Source organism: Canis lupus, chromosome 28 (genome assembly GCF_011100685.1).
Source record: "Canis lupus familiaris isolate Mischka breed German Shepherd chromosome 28, alternate assembly UU_Cfam_GSD_1.0, whole genome shotgun sequence".
Lineage (NCBI taxonomy): Eukaryota > Metazoa > Chordata > Mammalia > Carnivora > Canidae > Canis > Canis lupus.
This window is the reverse complement of record NC_049249.1, coordinates 8,024,480-8,048,651: the sequence shown is the minus strand read 5'-3', so window position 1 is coordinate 8,048,651 and position 24,172 is coordinate 8,024,480. Positions and strand designations below refer to the sequence as shown.

General features: G+C 45.2%; 1 protein-coding gene across 8 annotated transcripts in view; it reads right to left on the bottom strand.

The window, feature by feature from the left end:
* PDE6C (phosphodiesterase 6C) overlaps positions 1 to 24,172 on the bottom strand; it is a 47,841-nt gene that overhangs the window by 17,908 nt on the left and 5,761 nt on the right. For 6 of the 8 annotated variants that reach the window (XM_038578214.1, XM_038578216.1, XM_038578217.1 and 3 more), the window contains exons 2-14: positions 22,896 to 23,048; positions 22,702 to 22,791; positions 21,623 to 21,763; positions 20,336 to 20,410; positions 19,275 to 19,339; positions 19,108 to 19,174; positions 14,283 to 14,330; positions 10,032 to 10,181; positions 9,312 to 9,455; positions 7,979 to 8,047; positions 3,211 to 3,357; positions 2,864 to 2,971; positions 2,334 to 2,443 (exon numbers count right to left, since the gene is read on the bottom strand). In XM_038578214.1, the coding sequence (XP_038434142.1) occupies positions 2,334 to 2,443; positions 2,864 to 2,971; positions 3,211 to 3,357; positions 7,979 to 8,047; positions 9,312 to 9,455; positions 10,032 to 10,181; positions 14,283 to 14,330; positions 19,108 to 19,174; positions 19,275 to 19,339; positions 20,336 to 20,410; positions 21,623 to 21,763; positions 22,702 to 22,791; positions 22,896 to 23,048 (1,367 nt within the window). Of the gene's footprint in view, positions 1 to 2,333; positions 2,444 to 2,863; positions 2,972 to 3,210; positions 3,358 to 7,978; positions 8,048 to 9,311; positions 9,456 to 10,031; positions 10,182 to 14,282; positions 14,331 to 19,107; positions 19,175 to 19,274; positions 19,340 to 20,335; positions 20,411 to 21,622; positions 21,764 to 22,701; positions 22,792 to 22,895; positions 23,049 to 23,219; positions 23,343 to 24,172 lie in introns of those variants that run through there. The other 2 variants (XM_038578221.1, XM_038578220.1) reach the window with 2 other exon arrangements.

The window sequence follows — 24,172 nt, the reverse complement described above, 5'->3', positions numbered from 1 at the left end:
ACTGGGAGACCAATTTCAGTTCAGTATCATGAAGAACATCCCACCAATAGAATCATCTAAAAGTAGATCTGTGTGCCCTGTGGGCCATTATGGGAGAAACTGGAAGTGAACTTGAGGATGTCAGGAGGAAGGCAGTGAAGGAGAGGCCTGTGTTGGATGGGGGAATGAGATAAATTCTTAAATTCCTCCTACTTTTGTCCTGATAACTGCATTTCTTCTGGGACAAGATGGAAGAGAGTCAAGAGGCAGAAAAACAAGAGGGCTGAAAAACTAAACGAGGAAAGGGAATGAAAGGAACAAAGAAAGCAGAAAACAAACTGGCTGGAAAAGTCAACAAAGGGCACAGGAGAGCTGGAGGTAAGAACAGAAATGTGAAAATGGCCAGGTTTTGAAGGCATTGTCAGAGGGTAGTCTAAGGCTGGGAGATGACGGTGGAAACCAGAATGAAGGGGGCGAGATCTTATGGAGACAAGAAATCAGACCGAGGGCACAAGGTCCTGCCAGGAAGCAGAGTCATCTGTGTCCCTGTCACTCCATGTCACCCTCCCACAGTGACCTGAGTTGTAACCATCCATGTGAGAATAATAATTCTGTTTCATTCAACCTTTCCATGAGCTGCTTTTGCCGGTGTGATGTCTCCATATCTCTGTGGACTCTTGAGCAATTCTTCCAGAATAGGGATGTGAAGAGACTCATCGAGCATCACTAGTGAGGGACAGACAGTGTGCAGAAAGACTGTGTTTGGTCAGGGCGGTGTAGCAGAGCTACTAGAACCAGGATCACCGGTGCTAAGGTGCCTGCAGTGGGGAAGCCTGGACATGGCGCCCAGTCCTTCCAGTCGACAGAAATGGTGGGAGAAGGTCAGCGCCCCCCTAGCTGATGGACAGGGGGACCCACTCGGACCCCACATGCCCGGCCAAAGCGGAGACCTCAGAGGTGGTTGCATCCTTCCCAAAAACTGGAAGCCAGATGTCGTATCCAATTTGGTAATTGGACTTTGCCTTCTTGAGCTTGTTTCTTCCTCAGTGAAAGAGGGAGGCCATAGTAGCTCTCATGTGGGAGGCGACGAGTATCAAGATCTTAGCTGGGCTCAGCACGCCATAGGTGCTCAATAAATGTGAGCGGCTTTGGAGTTGACATGGCTCATGCAGTGATCAGAGGAGAGGAAGGGAACCCAGCCCCTGTCCGGAGACTGGAGTGCAGGAGTGCAGGATGGCCGACACGGGCCGGAACCTCTGGAGAGGAAGATGTCCCCAGCCCGGAGTCCCGGTGCCAGTCCTCTTTTCAAGACAGAGCCCCATAGGGAGAGTTGCTAAAAGTAAGAAGTCGCTGCTCACAATGTGCTTTTCATTCACTGAGTGGATTTTTCTTGAGCACCCACTAAGGAGTCTCATATACACGTAATTTCACTTGATTCTCACAACAGTCTTTGAGAGGTGGAGATCGCGCCCATTCTATGGTTCACAAACAGAATCTCAAATAGACCAAGTGACTTGCCCCAAGCTCCCCCAACCAGGAAGGGGTTGGACCCCACAAACCCAGACTCCCAGACTTGTTCTCTCTAAAATGCCTGGCGCCTCTGGAAAGGGGTAGGTGGTGTGTCAGAGGTGAGGATGCGGTGTGTCGAAGGCCGACCGAGCAGCTTAAAATCTGTGATCAAGGGGCTTGCCCGGCCACGGCACCGCTGATGAATTTTGAAGAGCGTCAGTGACATCATAATAACACTTAGTATTTATTTACTGCCAAGAGGCCACCGGGAGCTGAATGCTTTATACGCATGATCTCATTTAATCTTTACAACGACCTTCCCTGGTAGGTACCATTACTATAATTTTCACTTTGCAGATGAGGAGGCCGAGGCTTCCAAAGTGTGAATAACCGCAGGGGAAGGCAGCGGTGAGGAGAAGACGCCGAGCCGGCTGAGGGAGAGCTCGGGGGGAAGGGGAGAGGGCCCAGGAAGGGCCGCCCTCTGGCTTGAGCAGGGGCCAGGGTTCCACCCGCGCCAACACGTGTAAACCAGGGCCCGGCACTTTCATACACGAAGTCCACCCTCTGACCAAGCTGAAGAAAGGAGGAGCGAAGGCCTTTACGATACGAACAAGGCAGGGCGCGTCTGGAAATAAGGGGAAGGGGCTGAAGGGGGCTGCGGGGCCGCGGGCTTCCCGGGAGAAGGAGCGGACACTCTCACGGACGGCTGAAGCTCTGAAGGAGCCGAACGTGGCCCTGAGATTCGCGAGCGTGATGAAGAAGAGCTGACGGGGCTAAGGGACAGGACTGGTTCTCTTCTCCCCCGAGGTGCCTTCAGACATGGCCAGTGCACGGACGTCACTTACTTCATCTGATACAAGTTATTGGTGCCTCTGTGGTCGATGTCATGGCAGAAAGCAGCAGCGAGCATGGCAAAGGCTTCAAGATCCGTATAGTATTTCTTTAGTCTTCCTGTCTAAAAAATAAAAATAAAAAAATATATTTATATTTATATTTAAATATATATATTTAGATGAATACACCTCTGAGCAAGTGCAATACACCTCTTTGCAACTGCCTGCAAAGGAGAAGATGACCTACCCTGTTTTCAGATCAAGTTGGCTTTACTTCTTGGGTATTGCAGCTCACTACAGGCAATTGCAAAGCCCAGCAGGTGCCAGAATTTTCCTTTAAGGAGCCAGGTGTATGAATGCCCCACTGATAGTCTAGTCATGTGCCCAGGGATGCCCATGCTCCCTGGCATCATCCGCGGGGGCGTTTGGGGTTTATAGGATTGTGTCCACAAATTCCAAAACTACGGATCTAAAGTGCGGGCCCACATCCACTTCTCGTCGAGCTCACGAGTTCACGACGGTTCACAGCTCTGTGCACCTACCATCAGCAGCGTGAACATGGTCTGCCCCACATTGAACCCGTGCCGCCAGTTGTGGTAGGTGATGGAGCGGTACCCTTTCCTCACGGTGTACATCCACCTGGTGAGAACCTGCCCCCCAAAGAAGACAACAGCATTCAGACTTTGGAATAGAATTCTAAAGGTTAGAAGGCCTGTGACAATCTTATCTAAAAAGACAGGTTGGTCTTGTGTACAGGGTTTACACTGATACGTTTACAAAGTTAATAATAGTTGAAAATCCAAACTGAAGTTAATCTTTTGAACCAGGGGAAACACGAGTGAGAACAGCAACAGAATCACACGCTATTTTAGATGAAACGCTCTCTGACCTCCACCGGGACTTTGAATTTCTCCACCACATTTATCTCAAAGAACAGTCGCAGCCCACACTTGATCAGCTCGTGCTCGGAGATGGGGAAGTCGCTGAAGCGGAACTCGTACAGATCCACCGCCCGCGGGTCGGGCAGGTCCTCCTTCTGTGGAGACAGGGAGGCCGCTTCGGGTCTCTCGCCCCCCCCCCGGGCGCGGGGCCCACGGGGCCAGAGGCAAAGGTACCCCAAGGGAGGCCACGTGCCCTCCGCGGGCCTCGGTGCCCCGCACGATCGCGCCCAGTTTCCCGACGGTGACCCCGAGGCCCGGCTCTCCCAGGAAACCGTCGGGGCGACGGGGGCAGTTCCGAGGCCTCGCGGCGGCCGGGCCCTGACCTCGCCTCCGCCCTCCAGGGAGCACTGGCTACACAGCGCACGCTCCCTGCGTTCATCCCTTCGCTCGTCCATTCATCCTGACCGAGCCAGCGGGACCGCGAGCCGCAGCCGAGAGCGGCCGGAGCCTGCGGGCCTGGGGGCCTGGCGGGACCGGGTGCCCGAAGCCCCTGCTCACCGCGGCCTCCGCAGCCCCCCCCCCCCCCCCCGCGAGGCCCTCGGGCTGTGCACGCAGGAGCTCAGCTCCCTGAAATGGTCGCAAAGGTCAGGTCGCTGAAAGGTGAGAGCTGAGCACACCCACAGACCACAACACCGGGCAGAGCGAAGGCCGGCAGGCTGGAGGCGGATTAAAGGAAGTAGAGCTCCTGGACGGATGTGGATTCGGGCCGGTCAAGGCAGAGGGAGACAGTCCCATGGGGGCAGAGAAAGCTCCAGGCGGGAGAAGCTCGCAAGAGCTCTGCGGGCCCACGCGCAGCGGCAGATGGGTCCAGGCCCTCACGCCCGAAGTCCTTCACACCTGCCAAGGCCACGCGCCGGAGCTTTCCCAGGGGCTGGTTAGTTAGTTCATGCTCTTACACAGATTTCAATACCAAATGGTAGCTGGCCGTTTTAAGCGGAATTATGGTTTGTCGTCCCCTGAGCCCCGAGTCTGGGTTGGCCCCTCACGCCCGTCCTTCTCTCCCCTCCCTGGGGCTCCCAGGGTCCTGTGATCCCTTCTCACCAGCACTATCCTCCGACTGGTCACTTTAGGCAGAGGTTATTTTTTTCCACCCTGCAAAGCAATGGTTTGGAGCCAAGAGACTAGCCTTCAGTTCTGGGTTCAGATTAGCTACATCCACATCTCCCAGATGGAACTAGCCTCAATGTTCTCATCCCTGAAATGGGAATAACAATAGTAACATTTTGGTCTTTCCTGCCTCAATTGAAAAGCAGTGCCAATTTCATCTGCCTGGATCCGGGAGAGTTAATGGAGATTCAGTTCACAAAACCCTTTCTCCATTTCTCATAGGACCTTCCTATGTCCTTTGCTACTCTTCTCTCTCTCTCCAAACCCTCCCAGGTTCCTTGCCCATGTAGGTTCTTCTTTTTCTCTCATTCATTGATTATTTATCCATTCAACAGACATTTATTGGTTCCTCTCTGTGTTATTGGCATCATGGATGAATAAAGCAGACACTGTCACTACCCCCGGAAACATGCCTTCTTATGGGGAGAGACACATAATATTATAGCACATCCTTTAAAACTCGGAATAAGAGAAAGTTAATGGGGTGTGGTGAGGAGCACCCTGTGCTGCAGACTCCCTGCTGGAGGTTGCCTCGGTGCTACAGTTTGCAAAGCGAAGATAAAATACAAAAACGTTTTTTAATGCATTAAAGGCTCAGTCACACTAAAGTATAAATGTGCATTTTAGCAGGAAACCAAGGAAAAAGTTTTCAGAAGAATGACTCCCAGGCCCCATTTGCAGTAAGAGGCAAATCAATAAAAGGTAGATTATTACAAAAAATATAGGTTTTGAAGAACAGCTGTTTTAAAATCTGTGGTACAGAGAGCTGATAAACATAAAGGCTTTGGTTGGTCCCATAAGTAGGAGCTCTGGGCACCCAAGGCCGATTTTCTCCTTTCTGCAGGAATCACACAGCTAAGCTGGGATGAGGGCAGTTGGGAGCAGCTGCCATCCCACTCCACTATGAAGTGGTTCTGATGGTGCCTGTTGAGGCCTGGCTTGCTCCATCTGCTACCAGAAGGATCCCCCTGGGCACCTGGGTCACATCCCAGGTCCCTGTGAACCAGGTGGTCCTGGTCTTTCCGCCTTCCTGCCAGGCCTCAGGGCTCCTCCCCTCTGCTCCCAACAGCTGGCTTTGGTTTCCGAAAGATGATGGTTCTGTGACTAAATGCCCTGGTCTGTACTTGCTTCCCCTTCTCCCCTCCAGCTATCCCCAAACCCTTGACTTCAACCTCTGCCCAGACAAATCCTGCTTTCCCATGAAGCCTCCCTGACACAGCTGCCATCTTGTGTCCTACCGTTGTCTGTGAGTAAAACCAGCCCCTTGGCCTCCCCAGGGCCGTTGGTACCCACGCTCTGGGAACTCATCCATGAGGGGCAGTGTCATTGCCTATATTTTATCTCCCTAATGAACGAGCTTCTTGAGCCAGATAAGACCAGACCGTACTACTTTTTGTGCTAGGGATGAAACACAGCTCCTTGTATTGGAGTGCACCTTGATAACCACTGACTGAATGGAAAAACAGAATTAAGGATGAGTGACTGAGGTACTTCTTTGGGAAATTCTCTCTAGATCTATGGTATGGTCATTGTGAGTCACAGGGCATCCTGAAACGTCCTGGTAAGGAGAGGGTAGGGGCAGCACTTTCCTCACTTCCTTTGCCCGTGTCAGTGTGCGGCTACCTCAGTCTTCCTTGTAAAACAAAACTGCAATTGGCATCCATGCCACTGTAGAAATTTGCTGGTTCTCCATTTAGAGGATGAAGGACCTTTCTTTGGAGAAGTAATAAAATGAGCAAAGAACCAGTAGCTTTACACAACAACAGCCTGTTTGAATATAAAATCTACTCTAGGCTCATCCCAAATCATTACTGCATAAAACTTAGGGACTCAAAAAACAAACAATCAAATATTTCAGAGAGGTTCTCCAAACATCATCTCCACTTACCATGGCTGCATTTTCACTGCAAGCATTTTTGTTGCAAATATTTTTGCCACATAACTAATTGGCTATGAGGCATTTTTGCCATAAAAAATAAAACCATAAAAAAATAAGAAAGGGACATTCCTTAAAAAGAATGTAATGGGGGCGCCTGTGTGGCTTAGTCGGTTAAGCATCTGACTCTTGATATCAGCTCAGGTCTTGATCTCAGGGTCAAGAGTTCAAGCCCCATGTTGGGCTCCATGCTGGGTGTGGAGCCTAATTAAAGAATAAAAAATAAAGTAAAAAGGATCTTAAGAAACACAAAAAATGAGTAATAAAATGAAAGAGACTTTACTGCAAAATAAAAAAGTATTTGAATATATTTAAAATGTAAAATGTATAGGGTAGATTCATGGCAACACAGTGCAAAGAACTTATTTTATTCTGCGGATTGAACCTAAGTACTTGTCTTTGAAGTCTTTCATCCAGAGTATTATACATACATACATACATACATACATATATATATGTATGTTTTGCTTGTTGATTTATCTCCTCCTTTAGCCTCACACTTTGTTTTTTCACTAAAATTTCTTCCTTTGTTAAGAGGTATCAGTTTCCAAATACTAGGATGTATATTTGTAACAGAGCTTTGTGTTGTGTTGTGAAAGCCCTTTACACCATTGTTTGTTCTTGGCAGACTGTCTCATGTCTGCTGATAGACGTTCCAAAGTTCTGTGGGAAATGTGGAAGAAACACCAATGCTGTAATGTGTTTGTAACTGAGCTTTGATCGCTATAACTCGTATGCTACCATTTTCTGGTGTGCAGTCTGGATTTCCACTCTAGTCCACACTTCCAGCGAGGTTTATCACCAAAATTTCTAGCAGGTTCATATGCAGAGTTGTCATCATCCACTATTTTAAGACCACCTCTTCTACTGTCCCTGCATAGGCCAATAGGAGGGCTAGCTGGGGTCCACACAGATCATCGTGAGGACTAGCTGAGGTTTACATAAGAACAAGAGTTTTATCAACGGAAAAATGAAACCAAATGGACAACTAGCTTCAATAAATTAACTCTGCTGAAGGTAGTTGATTTACCAACAAAGAAAGGAAACCAAACTGTCAACCAATTATTTTATCTTTTATAGCAAAATTGCCTTCCAAGCCACTTATGCAGCATAAACGTTTGCCCTGAAATGCTCACAGCAAATTAGTCTATGGCAAAAAAGTTTAGGGCAAAACTACCTAGAACCAAATATAGATTAATAAGTGGAAGAGAAGTTATTTCAACTAGAAATAATAGGGGTGGCCTGATGGCTGCAACAGGAAAGAACTGCATTCTTCCAAGCTCCAGAAGAAATACATCAGAGCTGGCAGAAGACAGTTGTGCCTTGAAGGGTCTATGTTCTACTGTAATTTTGTCATGTCTTCCGGGGTGACCATGCTGCAATCTAAAACTATTAAAATAAACAAGGCCATAATATCCCTAGAGTCTGTGCCTGCATTCCATTATGTGGAAGTCTGGTTTCTGATTCTAAATTATCTTCGTGGATTAGACTTTAGGAGACAAGGAGGAAGAAACACAGAGCCTTGGACGATTACTCTTTATAAGAAATCTCTTTTCTTTTTAGCCTTTAAAGGTATCAGAGAAGAGGAAGCTCAACACTTACTTGAGAAATGAGAACAAGTATCCTAATACATTTTATTTAAAAGGCATTAAGAATAAAAGTAAAACACTTACCAAAATTGTGACAAGTTGCTTTTCTTCACAGTCTTCTATTACATCTATATTTAACTTCTCTTTAATTTTCTAAAATGTAAAAGCAGTTGAGCTGTGAAATTCCTATGAATTTCTATCTGATTTTGCTACTCTTAAAATTGGCTTAAATATATTTAAAATATGCTGTAATGAGTTCTATGCAAAGACATATTGGGGATACAAAGAAGACCTATAGCATTATTATGAAGAATTTTCTCCAAATCCCCCCCAATATAATTGATTTCTTTATTCCCCCAAAATGTAAAATGTAACAGTTGCTGTCTTAGATAAAGACAGAGAGAGAAATGTGGGTTGTTTGTATGTAGGCAGGAAAGAAAGAAAAAAAATGAGTGGCTTACATTTGTTTTTCTGTGAGTGAGTTTATAGCAATTTCCCTTCACCCTCCCCAGATTTTCATTTTTAACATCTCAAACTGTCAAATAAAATTTCTCTTAACCCTCAAACCACTTAACAAAACTGAAACTAGGAAAAAAGAAAAAAAAAAACAACATCCCCAAGAAAGTCACACCTATACACACACTCTGAAAACTACGGAAAATAAAAGGAATAAAGATAGTGGGTATGTGATTTTCCTCCTTCATTTGGTGGTGATTAGAACATTGTCAGTAAATGTCTACTGGCTTCCCCAGCATCCATGATATTGGTCTTGGCCACATTTGGCCAATGAGAATTTTAGTGAATGTGACATGAGCGAAGACTTGAAATGAGCATGCACAGTTGGGCTTGCTCTCTTGCACTTCTGACATCATCATAAGAAGACCATTTATTAAGTAGTGCTGGTCAAGAAGGATTATATATGCATTAGAGGAAACCAAACTCATGGCTTAGAGCCAAGCCCAACTAAGAGTCAGTTGGAGCCTGGTCAACCCACCAATGCATGAGTAAGAAATAGATGTTTATTGTTGTATACCACTGAGATGTTATAGTTGTTATGCAGCATCATATGGCAAGAGCTGACTGATACATTTCCCTTCCTGGAAATATTTTTTCCTTGCTAACACTCTTGAATCTAGATGTCACTCCTTCAGCAACTACTGACCCGGGAGCTGTTTTTTTGTTTTGTTTTGTTTTTTAATTAAAAAAAAATTTTTTTAAGCAAAGTGCTATTCCAGCCAAGCAGCTAAGAAGTCTAATAAGGCTCTGTGTCCACTAGGCCACCTGAGTCCTCCCCAAAACTTCTTTCTTTGTCCCCTCCTCCTTAGGTCTCATTTGTCACACCTCTGGTAATTAGGCAAATTCCAGAAGCTGCGCTTAGATACCACCTAATGTCCACAGAACTGAATTCCCCACTTACCAGAATAGACTTGATTTCATCAGGAGTGGCTTTCGTCTGGCTCATGAGCATTTCCTGAGCTATATCCTTTCTGTTTTCTAGCTTATTCATTTTATCATAGGTGTCAGTATTTAAAAGAGACCATCCAAGGAATTGTGTGAGAGTCTGGAATGGATAAAATGTGATTCAATTCTTTAAAATTAAAAAATTGATTTCAGAGAGAGCCATCTGCATTCTTTTCTATCAATCAATCTCCTTTCCACCATCAACAACCCAGCTTCTTATTTCAATCTAAGAGAAAATGTACTAATAATCAACCACAGCCAATAACACTGGCTAAGCCCTTGCTTTTCAAAATGAACTATGAATACTTTTTTAGAGGAGGGGAATTATAAATATCCAGCGGAATAAGACACAGCCTGAAACTCAAGAGGATTAGGGGTGACAGCAAGAATGACAAGGAATGGAAGTAGTGGGGAGAGAAGATAGAAACCTTCTTTCCAATTTTCCAATATTGTAAAGAATTTTGATAAAGCCAAAGTTCAATCTTCAGAAGAAAATGTTACAGTCTACAAAAGTCAGGAAACGGAAATGACCCAATGGGAACATATTGACCGCAACCATGTATGACTCATGCCTTAATTGCCTTTCAACAATGTCCCTCCAGAGTAACAAATAATTACACTGCCCCCACTGTTTCATGAATTTCATTTACCTCCATTATTTTATAATTGCACTTACCTCAGTAATGTGTTCATCATACTCATCAAAAGGTTTTCCATCTTTCCTGTTATAAAATGTAGCTACTCCCACAATATCTTCTTTCTTGTTGACAATAGGCAGGGATAAGACATTTTTAATGACCCAACCAGTTTCATCGACAGGTCCTTTCTACAAACAATAAGGACATTCAGATTATTTTCTGTGACTTTTAATTTTGAAATAACTATAGATTCACAGGATGTTATAAAAGAAATGTACAGAGAAGTTGTGTGCACCCATCACCCAGTTTCCCTGGTGGTAACAGCTTGGAAAACCATACCGCACTATCAAAACCGGAAAATAGATATTAATACAGTCCATGGATCTCACTCAGATTTCACTAGGTTTATGTGTACTTATGTGTGCATATGAGCATGCGTGTGTGTGTGTGTTTCTGTGCAGCCATCACATGTGTAGCTGTGTGCACCCCCACCAGAATCTAGATACAGAACTAACAGTAGCACCTCAAGTCTTCCCTGCACTACCTTCTAGCCACCTTTCTCCCAATGTAGCCTATCTTTAAAGAAAGAATAATCTAATCTTTCTGTCAGATGTACAATTCCATACTGTGTCAGAACTTGGCCAGGGCTATATAGCCATAAAACTATTCTAGAACATTTGATTAAGTATACTAGAGCCAAGTATCTGCATTGTGACAACTCTAATCTCTTCTCTGTCTCTCCAGCACTTACTCCCAGTGTTCGCTATTTACTTTTTCTCTCTCCCAACACCTGTTTAGCTAATACTTTATATTAAATTCTCTCTGTTGAAATTCCTAGTACGGTTTCTATTTTCCTGACTGATCCCTCAAAACAGTCTCATGTTCTGGGGTGCTTCTCCATTTAGTGAACATCTGTCAAGCCCCCCAACGTGCGAGGACCTGGGCTAGTTGCTGGGGCTACAAAGAGGAATAAATCACAGGCCCTAGCCTCCAGACAGTAACATTCTTGTGGGGGATGCAGACACAGAAGTTTAGAAAGTTTCTTATAGTGTGGCCCACAGACAATGTGCAACAAACTTTTTTTTTTAAAGCTTGTTTCATAATTTTAGGATGTACAACTTAAATAAGCTCCCAAGGTAATTGTGGTGTCCTCTGACGTCTAAGATCCGTGGTGTGGCACCTGCACAGTATAAGCAAGGCAAGGGTAGCCAAGTACTCAGCACGCCACGCTTTTCCTTCTTCTGCTTCCTGTAGCATCATCAGCCATCCTCTCCCGTGAAGCCTTCTCTAAGCTTTCTCACTCATACGGAACTTCTCTTTTTCAGAATTCTATCAGCACTCAGAGCCTGGAGCACACAATTTAGCAGTTAGATAATTTCCAAATGCTTTGGAATTTTTTATTTTGTCTGTGAGACTATCGTCTAATCCTGCTAAAGAGTGTCTCACACACTGTTACCTCCATGTAAGTGATGGGAGGGTGCTGGGCACGTGACAGGTGCTCAACAAACAGCTGCTTATTAGCCAAAGGGCTCGTCTTTATACTTGGAATGAAAAGCAGAGAAACTAAACCTGAATTTATGTTCCTAATGGTCAAAGCTTCAGGAAACAATCAGTGCACAGTGGTTCTCAAAGTTTTTATCCTCAGAAAATACTGTGAAATGTTTCTTTACTTACACTGCCACGTGGACTAGGGACAAAATCAATTGCAGAAAATAAATTACCTGTATGCAAAATAGCTTCGCAACCATAAGTGCCCTGTATATTTTTCAAAGCTTCCAAAATAAGTTTCAGTGACTGTTTCTCATTTTCAATAAATATGCATTTGTTGCCTGCTCACGTTCATGTGTTTTGCTATTACTAAGTTAGTTAGAGCTTGTTGACAGAAAAGTAGTAGAAGGAACTTAAGATTTAAGAAAAATTAATAGGACAAAGATTTAAAACAGAAAATTCTATGTATTTTTTTTCCCCTATGAATTGAAGTTCACTCTAATTGATGTAAAGGAAGAGTTCCTTTATCCACTTCAAGGGACACCCTGAAGCTGTCTACACCCAAACCCTAGGGCCTGTAGATACAGTTACTTTAATGAAACTGGGCATTAAAACAGCAGATGGAATCAAGGTTGCTCACCAGCTGCCCTTAAGATAGGGAAATTATCCTGGATTTTCCAGGAGGATCCAATGTAATTATAAGGATCCTTAAAAGTAGAAAAGAGAGTCAGAGTCAGAATCAGTGAAGAAGACAGCAGAAGCAAGATCAGGGTGATGTTATTGCTGGCTTCAAGGATGGCAGGGAGCCATGAGCCAAAGAATGCAGGTATCTTCTAGAAGCTAGAAAAGATTAGGAGATGAGTTCTCCTCTATGGCCTCTAGAAAGGAACACAGTCCTGCCAACACCTTGATTTTAGCCCAGTGTGACCATCTTGGACTTCTGACTCCAGAACCATAAGATAATACAGTTGTGCATCAGTGGTGATTTGTTACAGCAGCAATAGAAAGCTAATACACCATAACCCCTGAGGAACATAGTTTGAGAACCATTGCCTTTGCAGGTTTGCTCCGACCATAGTTTGCTTTGAATAGGTAGTTTTCCCATCAAACTCCCCAGGTACAAAAGAGGCTAGTGAGAGTAGAGGTGGGGGGCATGAGCAGGTGAAGAGAGAGTGGGAAGGCAGAGAGAAAGAGGTGGAGACCTGGGGAGGGCGGCCACCCAATCCTGAGTCTGCTCTGTGGAATGATCCACAGGGGCAGTGTCTGTGGGGAAGCTGGGAGGGAGCCTGAGGGGGCTGCGAACACCATCAAGACTCAGTCCTGAAGAGTGGATGAAGGATGGTTGGGGGGGTAGTATCCTAGATCACAGTACCATTGTCAGAGCTGGCGGGGCTGTTGGGGATTCCGAGGGCCAATGTAGCAGGTCAGAGTTGCTGGCGTTTCTCAGTAGTGGGCCCGTGTCGGTGTCCCTGCCACACTGAGCCAGGGGCTGAGAGCCGTCCATGGGAAGCTGCCCAGTGCTACGGCCACAGTGGATTTCCCAGCCCAGCAGCCACTGCACCGTCATCCTGCCCGCAGCTAGAGACCTGAGAAGCACATTTTCACGGGCACCACAGTGGTGTTTCTTGGAGAGCTGGGAAATTCCTATGGGCTGGAGGTTTACCCCAGAGAGGTTCCTAGCCTCCTGCAGCCAGGGCCGTTAGAGCCACGTGCGGCTGACCTCAAACCTCAGAGCAGAGCCCTGTTCTCCCGGGTCAGCTCCCTTCCCTCTCCATTCAGACAATAATTGCATAAGGTCACTTTAGAAAGTGCTTGTCCCCTCCTTCCTTCCTGTGCCCTCTTTCCTGGCACCCAACTGCCATAAATATAGGGGTCGGGGCTGGTACAGCACAGTCACAACAATAAGGCTTTGTCTGCAAGGAGGGAGGAACTAGGGCAAACGTGCCATATGGTGTTTGTGTGTTTTCCAGGTCGGTGAGCAGAGGGATGAGCGGGGAGATCCGAGGGAAACCTTCCCGGAAACCCAGCAAGTGCGCTTGCGACTGCTGCTGCTGCTGCTGCTCACAGACCCCTCCGGCCAAGGAGGCCAGCTCCCGTCAGGTGGAGAGTCAGGTGGAGACGGGGCTCTGTGCGTGTCTGTGCGAGAGATGGGGAGACAGCCCTCCTGGCCCCCACTGCCAGGGCTGGCTCTGCTCCTACTGCAACCAGGGCTCTAACCCGGTGTTGGTTAGAATAGGACACAAAACACAGGCCAGCAGGCAGAAAAGGAGAGGCTGCAGGGATACATTCCAGTTTCTCCCCCCAGCCGGGTGGGGAGGGAGATCCCTGGATGTGGCAGGAGGAAAGATAAAACAGTCTGCCAGCAGGAGAGGCCCCTGGGGACCCCAAACATAGTTTTTCTTTTCCAATAAGCTGCAGAGAAGGGCCTGGGAAACCACCAAAGGGCTGAATCCGGGTGGTAGACCATATACAGCTAATCGCTCATGCAGAGAACACTTAGTGGGAACCCATGACGCGCCAGGCACTGTTTTAACCCCTGGATGACTGGGAGTGGGAGAGAATGGAGGAGACACGCCCCCCACCCCCCCCCCATGCTGGGTGACAAACACCTGGCCTCTTTCTCTCATCCCCCTCCTTCTCTCACCTCTTCTCCCTTCTCTGAAGAATGTGCGACTTGGTGGCACTGGCCCAGCCAGGGGCAATGGCACAGGAGCCTTGTGCGTGCCTCCTGGCCACCTGAGCACAGGGCTGACCCGGGGGCGGGGCCGGGGGCGGCGAGGCCTGGCTGAGGGCAACGTTACCTGAAACGTGAAGTACTCATCCGCGGGGGCGTTCAGCATGTTACAGATCTGTAAAGTAAGAGGACATGAAAGTCCCTAAAACATCATGTGTTGGAACCGTCAACCCACAGAGCGGAAATAAGGAAGAGCGCACGGGAAGCGAGGCTTTCTTGGCGGCTCTCCTGGCTCACAGGCAAATGATTCCCACGGAATCTCGGCTGCACCGCACGTGCTAACAACGCATCGGGCTTCTCTTCTGCTAACTAAGCCAGTGCATGACACTCGGCACAATCTTTGCTCTTTCCTACTCCCAGCTTCTAAGGATTCTTCTTCCAAATGCGAAACAACTAGCTGTCAGAGCAGGGAGGGGAGGAAGCTGAGCCGGAGACTGTTCTGCTGGGGCAGGTGTGGCACTGATGTTGGGGAGGCTCTGGTTCCTCTATCCGACCCCCCCCCCCCCCGCCTCCTTCCTTTCTCTCTCTCTCTCTCTCTCTTCCTTCTTCTTCTTCTTCTTCTTCTTCTTCTTCTTCTTCTTCTTCTTCTTCTTCTTCTTCTTCTTCTTCTTCTTCTTTTTCTTCTTTTTCTTTTTTTCTTATGTGGGATCTGAGTTACAAGAAGGTGGCTAAGGGGCAGGAAAAAACAGCCAGGCAAACTTTAGGTACACCACAGTAGATAATCACTATAAGACGTCATTTGAAGTCTTAATCAAATGCTGTATCTTTCTTCCCACCAAAAATGATAGTAGAACTTAAAATCATAGCATTTTAAAGTTGGAAGTAACTTTAATAATTAAGCTTATGATTTTTCTTTTAAGGAGGAGGAAATAGAAGCCCAAAGAGGTTAAGAGATTTTGTTCAAAACATGGGATGAGGGATCCCTGGGTGGCTCAGCGGTTTGGTGCCTGCCTTTGGCCCAGGGCACGATACTGGAGCCCCAGGATCGAGTCCCGTGTCGGGCTCCCGGCATGGGGCCTGCTTCTCCCTCTGCCTGTGTCTCTGCCTGTCTTTATATCTCTCTGTGTGTCTATCACGAACAAATAAATAAATGAATCTTAAAAAAAAAAAAAAAAGCATGGGATGAAACTAGAAGTGGGGTGTGGGTGAGGGTGCTGGTGTTATCAGCTCTCCTGGTGAGGGGTAGGGAAGACCCTCCTTTGTAAGATTTGCCCATTTCCATGGCATTAATACTCCCACCATGGGGGATGTCAGTCACTGACAATTTGCTCATAAAATCCCTAATAACCTAACAATCTGATAAGCAGGTAGCCGTGGCCTCCTACACCTGCTGCCCCAGCGTGTGGCCCCTCTGGTCCAAGGTTAGTGCTTCTAGCCACGGGTGGTTAAGCCACATTAACTATTTTTGTGCTACTTTTAAAAGCAACTGTGAAAGTCTTTCAAAGTTTTTGTTAGTATACACAGCCTAAGAATTTAAGGAATTATGTGTGCTATCCATAATTTTATGATCTAATCTGAATGAATTACATGAATTGTTGGCTGAGCATCCTTCAAGTATGTTTTAAAGAGGCAAAAAAGTAGCTTAGTCCTCTTTTCTGACCTTTCTATCAATAGTGTCAGGTTTTACCCAGACTTTTAAGGTCTCTAGAGAATATCTACGGATGGGTTAAGGTCAGAGAGGTGAAGCTTCTATCTCAGGATTCAGAAATTCTCCTTTCTCTCTCCCACCCCCTCTCTCAGTTCACAGGTCTTAATTCCAGTGTGGCTTGATCCTGTTTTTAGTGCCTCCAATTCAATTCACAGATGTGCCTAATTCTCATTTTTAACATCTTAGAAATCATTCAGTCGGTGCCTGTCATGTCCCATTCCGAGCTGGGATTGACCTCTTTATTTATTTATTTTTAAAGATTTTATTTATTTTTCTTTATTCATGAGAGACAGAGAGGCAGACATAGGCAGAGGGAGAAGCAGGCTCCCCAAAGAGAGCCTGATACAGGACTCAATCTCAGGACCCTGGGATCACACCCTGAGCTAAAGGCTGATGCTCAACCAGCATCACTCAGGCGTCCCAGGAATTTAGCCCTGTGCATGTGTCCTCTTGAGTCCAGAGAGGTCCAGCTGACGGACTCTGTGACAGCTCACCCTAAAGCTTGCCTTTATCCTTTCTCTCTAACTCAGGGAAATGATTGAGAAAAAAGTTTTAAAAAGCTAAAAGGAAAAGTTTTGACACTATAGGAGCACAAATAATTATGATTAAAATTGCAGATCATTTTAATCTAGAAATAGCATTTAGAAATTCTTGAAGTCCCCATATCCTAAATAATCAGGTCAATAACCTTATTTTACAAATGTGAATGTTAAAACCCAGAGAGGTCAAAGGATGTGCCCAAGGTCAAGGATTTGCCAAGGAATTTGCCCAAGGTAGGACTGAGTCAGGGCTCTTGACTCATAGCCTCTTGCTCTCTTCACCAGAGGGCTCCGCCATATAGCAGGCCCACTAGGAATGCATTGCTCTGGCTGAGGCTGCTGAAATGTTTGATATGATCCTTTAGACTAATGGTTCTCAGCCAGGGTGGTATACAGCATCTAGTAGGGAGAGGACAATGACGCTGCTGAACATCCTACAATGCCTGGCATAGTTCCCCACCACAAAGCATCATCTGGCCCCAAATGTCAATAATGTCAAGTTTGAGAAAATCCTGTGCTAAACACAAAATATGTTTTTAGCGACTCCCACCTCTTGTAAGTACATAGTATATAGGGTGACACCTTTGGAAATAAAAGGGAGGACTATTAATCACCCCAGCACCACAGGTGTATGTGAAAGCTGGCCCAGGCTAACTGGGATGTATGTTCACCCTAATGATGGAGTCAGGAAATGGCTCAAGCTCAATTCTCTGGAAAGCAATCTCCACCTTGGTAATGCCAATTTGCCTAATGAGCAACTTGGTAAGAAATACTGTAAACTAGATTTACAACAGTTTGCCATCAGTTTTAGGCTACTGGCAGAGCAGGGGTGGGTCCCAGGGCAGGAGGTGAGATGTGAAAGGCAGCAGTGAGGCATATGTGGCAGATCTGTGATAGAACCAAAACCTGGGGGAGAATCCTCCCATGCTTTGGGAATCCATCCCTTGGCAAGTTGGTCATGTGGCAAGTTGACGACTTGGCAAATTAACCATTCAATGAATTGGCTTTTGATACATTCACTTTGATCGAATTGATTCTGGGGGGAAAACCTGTTTCCCTAGGAAACAGCCTAGGAGAGAATAGGTACTTAAAAGTCAGAGTGTAAATCCCTCTACACTGGCCATGACAGCTTTAGCCATATCAAAATTTTTAAAAATTTTTTTTAGCCATATCAAATTAGATTGAAGCTCTAAACAGGAGCCTGGTAGGTGGCCTGCCAGGAAACCAAGGACAGGGGCCAATAGTGGAGAATTTGGTGACGTACTGAAGCTGAAAAATCGTGGTATCTGTGGATTCAGAAATGAAATGGAACCATTTTGGTCATTAGTACTATGTCGGGAACAACCCTTAAAAAACACTTAGATTGTTTTGGAGCCATTCTGAAAACATGTTATTTGTTAGTATATAGTGCTATTTATTCCTAAAAGACAGAAACTTATTTTCTCTCTCTTTTTTTTTCCTTCCCCTTTGGCATGTCTTTACACTAGAAAAAGGAATCATGTCACCTGTTTGAGGTTACCTGGTCCTATAATCGATGGCCCCCAAAGCGGGGGGGGGCGGTTCTGGAAACCCCAAAGTAGAGCCCTACTCTACTGTGAAGACATGTGAAGATCCTGCAGTCACATCCAAAATTTTCCTTACTCTGTTACCATTCCAAACCCACTAAGCAGAGGCAAATTTGTGACAGTAAAAGGAAACAGGAGCTAATCTAGGCTTTGTTTCCTCTTCCCTCTGACCGTTGAGTCACTCTATTAGTCAATATAAATTTCATGCCCATTTACTAAATAATGAAGATGAATAAACACTGCCAAAAACACTAAAGAAAAACCAAATATGCAAATAAGTGCTATGCATACATTATAGGAACTTGGATTTGTAAGGGGGAAGATAGGAAAATGCCAACATAAAGAAATGTTGGAAGCATCGGAACTGTCTTGCAGGGAGGAATCTTGATGCCAAAAGATGACAGATGGTGGAGAAGCCCAACAAGGGAGAGAAATCAGCCATGAGAAGAAAGGAAAGTATATTAGAGGTGGAGTGGGAAAGCTGTTGTGACCCTGGTTTTCTGGCTATATGGGACCTAGCAGAGACCTCTCATTTGCTGTCCATCCACACATGACGTTTCTTAGCCAGACCTGGCCAGCTGTCTGCCCACACCACCCCACCCCACCCCTATCTGGGCAAAACTCTTCACGTCCTCTATCAACTCACTTATTTTATAATGCTATCAGTGGCAAAGTTCTCCATTTAAACATTTTTATCTTTTGTCACTAATTTCCCATGCTTCAAAAGTCTTGACCAAGGTAACTATACTTGAGATCAAATTAAACCCCACTGGGTATTATTCTGTATGTTAGTAAATTGAACACCAATAAAAAAAAAAAAAAAAAAAAACCAAAAAAACAAATTAAACCCAACATGAATCATAGTCACAAATTTCCAAAGGACATCTGAAATTTGCATGATGGCTGAATAAGAAGTTGGGGGAACGGATGGATCTTTCTCATGTTGACTAAATATTTTTGTGTAGAGTTGGGAAGTTGCTAGTTAACCTCCTTTCAACTGCCAAGATTCCTCTCTCCCACGTTTTACGCGGGCATGTGACTCTTACCTCCTGCATTTTACTTTCACAACTGTTCCCATCCCCTAGCTAATAAGAGTTTCAACCAATACTATTCAAGATTTGAATGTATTCAGTAACTTACAAATCCATTTTCAGCAACATATGTTGGCAACCCGCTAACAAGAGTCCAGTGGTCTGTGGGAGGTGTCCTTGAGGAGGATTAGAAGAAAGAGAATCATTGCCATACAGAGAAATGCGCCATGGCAAAAACAAAATAGCAACTCCTGCTGCTTCAAGCCCAGTACTCACGGTATCACTTTGATCTCTTCTTTTCCATGTAAAATATAATCGATGATTTTATAAAAGATGACTTCCTAAGAGAAAAGAGATTATGAGAATGATCTTATTTCCCAAAGAAAACACTTTTCATTAGCAAACTTATACTTTAAAGCTCATTTAATTGTACCTTATTTTCTAACCATATTGCTCTGCAGAACTACCACCAAATTACTCATGTCCTGATTACAAGCTTGCAATACAACTAGAAATACTATTGGCTGCTTTTCTAAGGAACAAATCTGTTGAGCTCAATTTCAAATGTTTAATTTATCCAGACAGCCTTCAAAGGAATCTTGTTTTACTTTTAACTGATCTGTTTCTATTGCCCAGAAATACCTGATAGTGGAACTGTAGTGGAATAAAGCATGTATTTTCTCAACCTCGGTCAATGTGTTCCCTTCCCCACCATACAAGGAACACTTCCTGGCTTCCAGCACTAGCTGATCTGAACAGATGCCTCAGCAATAGGATTCAGTGGGTACTTTGTCAGAGCTGGGAGGGACTTAAGAACTAGTCTCTTTACTTCTTTGCGCTGATGAAGAACTGGAGGCCTGGACACATTCCATCCCAGTACCCTCGCGCTTCCCTGTGTGCTGGGAATACGGTGGTGAGACATCATTCCTGCCTTCTGAAGCTTGCTGTCGAGGGGGAAAGTAAATCTAACTCAATCCTTGCCAAGAGTTTCTAATCTAGCAAGTTTGAAGGAGAGCATGGTGTGCTCAAAAAGCTAGGCCGGTGGCTCTGATGTGTCCCTCCCTATTGCAAATTACTGATTCACTAAGCCCAGCTACATAGAAAAGGAAATTGAGAGGTTAAATAATGAGTTTAGGCAAGGACCACCCAGCTGGCTTGGGCAGAGCTGAGACTTGAACCTCAAACTCCTTGTCTAGTGTTCTTTCTATTACTTCGAAGCCCCCCAGAAACTTACAGGACTAGAACCCAGGGCTTCTCGGGCCAGTGCCCTTTCCTTTCTGCTGGTTTTGGCACCTTGTACATGCACACATATCACTGGGGAAGGTGTTTGCACTTACTCTGCCATCCGGTGTCTTCGGACCTTTATAAGGCTCTACTTCTCCAAGCTTGATTGGCCATTCATCGTAGAATTCCTGGAAGCAAGTATATTTAAACATTATTAAACAAACTGTTCCATGACCTACTGTATCTTCTATGAGTTTCATGGCTTTGTGTATTTTGTGATTCTGGAATTTTAGAGCTGAAAAAGACCTATAATTCCCAGCAATACTGCTTACAAACTTGTGATAGTGAACAAATCACTTTTTCATCTGTGAAATAGGGATAATAATAGAATTTATACTATAGGGTGATTGTGAAGATTAAATGAACAGTACTTACAGAGCACACACCCTGACACATAGGTTAAAGGACTCAGCTAGTAGCTCTTTTATACATAATTAAACTAAATCTAAGTAGGTTAAGAGGCTTGGCCAAGGTCATGCAGAGTGGCCAACAGTGTAGGCTGCCTTACCCAACATCTATTCTCTCCCTTCTTCCTAACAGACCCTGATTTTATTTGGGTATCAGATGGTCATTTTCTCAGGGAAGATGGGCCTGTGCAGCCTCTGAGTGACCTATACAAGGTACCTGGGATTAGTTTGAGGGCAAGCACACTGGGGTTCAGGGGGAAAGGGGGAGAAGTTTGCTGAGGTGCTTCTGGGGAGGAGTGCCCCCTGATGAAAGGCAATGGAAATGACATTTGCAGAAGGCACCTCCCAGTTTTGTCCCATCTGTGTGCCACGCCTTGAGCTGCAACAGGCATCTTGCTGCCTCAAGCGTGAGAGCTTGCCAACATCCTGCAGGGGGCAGAGACCTTGCCAGGGGGGAATGGGAAGGACCATTGATGACTAGGACCTTGATGACTGTACTGAGCTCTGAAGGAACCAGACTTAGAACTGCCCAACCTTGGGACTTCTTGTTAAATGTGACAATAATTGTCTTACTGTTACTTACTGGGTCTGGTGTTCCTTACAGCCTACAGCACCCTCATCAATATGCTCAACCACCAAGTCCCAGAGCCAGGATCAGAGCCCAGCTCTCCTGACACCTGGTCCTGTGTTTATCCATTTAGAACAGTTACTCTGAAAAACAATTTCCAGTCACATGGAGAATAAGAAATATAAACAATATAGTATTCATTACTCATGTGGAGCTAGGAGAGCTTCACCTGAATTAATGAAACAAGATGAGAAATGAACTTTACACATTGTGTGTGAATAGTATCCATTTTTTAATGGATCATTTCATGTGATGGGTGTTGTATAGGATTTGAGGTGAGACAAAATGTACAGAGTGCCGAGGACCTTCTCCTTGGTCATGTCCAGCAGTCCAATGGAGTACCTCTCACAGTTCAGATACGTTCTAACTGTGTAGAGTGCTTTATGAAACTGGCGCTCCACATCTGTGAGCTCTTCAAACACTTTGTTGGCTGACCACATGAGGATCTGAAAGGAGGAATTAAAAAGAAAACAGAACGAAACATATGGTGAAGAGGTAGAGCATTAGCCAAAAGAAAGTAGGAGGTGCCTCCAATAAAAAGAATATGTATCAGTGAACAATGCATTTTCATTTTTGAACATGTACATATCTGACAATTAAGCAAATTCTCTGAGTGGGATGATGAGTAGACCTGTGCAAGGGTGAGAGTCTATGAAAGTGGTACACCAAAACTGGTCCTCATGTCAAAGGGCAAGTGACCTCACATCAGATGCAGAGACAGTCCCTGGGCAGAGGATCCAGTATTGGTGGCCCTCTGGCTCCTGCTGGCAGTCATGGGGAGAAAACCATACGCTTCCTTCCATATATCCTGAGCTGCTCAGAGGTAACCTTATCTAGACAGTTGCATGGGAAGGGACTTTGGAAGCCCTCTCTCCTCACCCCTCTCCCACCATTATACTGATGAAGATACTGAGCTCCAGAGAGTGGCCCAGACTCAGGTACCCTGGTTACCAATGTTGTTCATTATCCTTCTGGGTCAAAGAGACAACAGACTTGAAAAGAGGGATTTACTCGTCAAATTAGTAGCTTCAATATGTACCAGGAACTGCTAAGAACTTTATGTGGATGAATTCATAGAATGATCATTTGATAGTCACAACAACCACGTAGGGTAGGTACTATGATTATAGCCATCTCACAGAAGAAACTATGGCTACCCAAGATTAAGATGATGCAAGCCACTTGTACACGCAGATGGAGGGACAAGGAGGTGGGCGTGGGAGTCAGGGGCAGACCATGAGAGGACAGCCAGGACTAAAATCTGAGAATCAGCTCCACATGCCTTAAACGCCCAAGAACGATAGGAAGGGTCTGCACTTGTGGCCTCTGGGACCATTTGTCAGAACAGGAAAGCATGGAGTGAATAATATCACCTTCCCATTACCTGGCTTCTTCTGGATTCAACATTATACAAGTAGTTGGTATGATGAAGCTTTAGGATTATAGAAACAAAGTTGAGATATTTGGAAAAGACCTATAGGAGGCAGAGAAAAACAAATTAAGTACGATATATTTCTCTCCATTAACCAACAAATAAATTTCCCCAGCCTCTGACTGGATGCCCAGGGTTAGCATTACCTCCTCATCCTGTTTGGAAAATTCAGATGCATTTACTTTGTTAAGTGCCATAACCACGGCAAGAACCTCCTTGCCCATCACGATCGGAGTTGCCATCAGGTTCTTTGTGACATACCCCGTTTGTTTGTCCATGAAGTCAGAAAAATGGCTGTTCTGAAAGACACATTCACACATTTGCCAAAGCAGCACAGAACCATGGAGTGGAGGTCTAGGAATGGCAAAAGACTGTTCTCTCTAGTCCAAGCCATCCAGACAGATAACCAGGGCCCCAGCACAGCGGTCCCACCCATACCCGCATCCTATGATTGCACAGAATGAACTCACCAGTTTCAGGATGAGCATCTCACCCCTGAGCTATGGTCTATCTAGATGAGGCTGAGGTTGGGCCAGGAGAAAAGAGGTGATGTCACGGCCAAGAGGAAATCGGGTTACAATGGACAGAAAGTGTGCCAGGAAGGAGCACACAGATGGGATTACAGGTGTAGGCCATGGAGCTCTTCTTTCTAATTATGAAAGCAGAATGTGCACTTGAAACCAGACAACCAGTTCTTGACGGGAATCCAGTGTTAACTGCTTGGTATATCTCCTTTTTTTTCTTTTTTAAAGATTGATTTATGTATTTATTTTAGAGAGAGAGTGCAAGTGAGGTGGGGGATGGGGAGAGGCAGAGAGATAGGGAGACAAGCAAACTCCCTGCTGAGCAGGGAACCGACACAGGGCTTCAACCGAGGACCCTGAGATCATGACCTGAGCCAAAGTCAAGAGTTGGACACTTAACTGACTGAGCCCCCCAGGGACCACATTATGTCTCCTTGTGTGTCTTTCTCTAACTCTTGGACAAATGTTTTTCTTTTTCATAAAATTTTCTTTTCTAAATCACACTATGCTTTCATCACATAACGATATCTTATGGACTTCCCTTGAGACCAGTGCCTATGGGTGTGAATTTGCCTTCTAGATTCTTGCACACTACTGCACAGTGTGGGAGCCCCATGGTCCACTCAACCATTTTCCACTGACTTAGTCTGCTCATAGTTTTCCCCACTGTAAACAATGCTGTACTAATCATTCTTGCTTTCATTTTTATGTGATGGATTCCCTGAAGTGGAAATCTCTTTTGCTGGATCCACAGGTGCAGGCAGTTTTTATTTGCACAGATTATTTTTATAGAAGGTTGGAAATCTTATCTCCACTGGTCACGTGAGAGAGGAACCCTCTCTTGCCAGCACTAGATTCTTATCTAGTTTTTAATGTTCTACCAAGATAACATCTTTCAT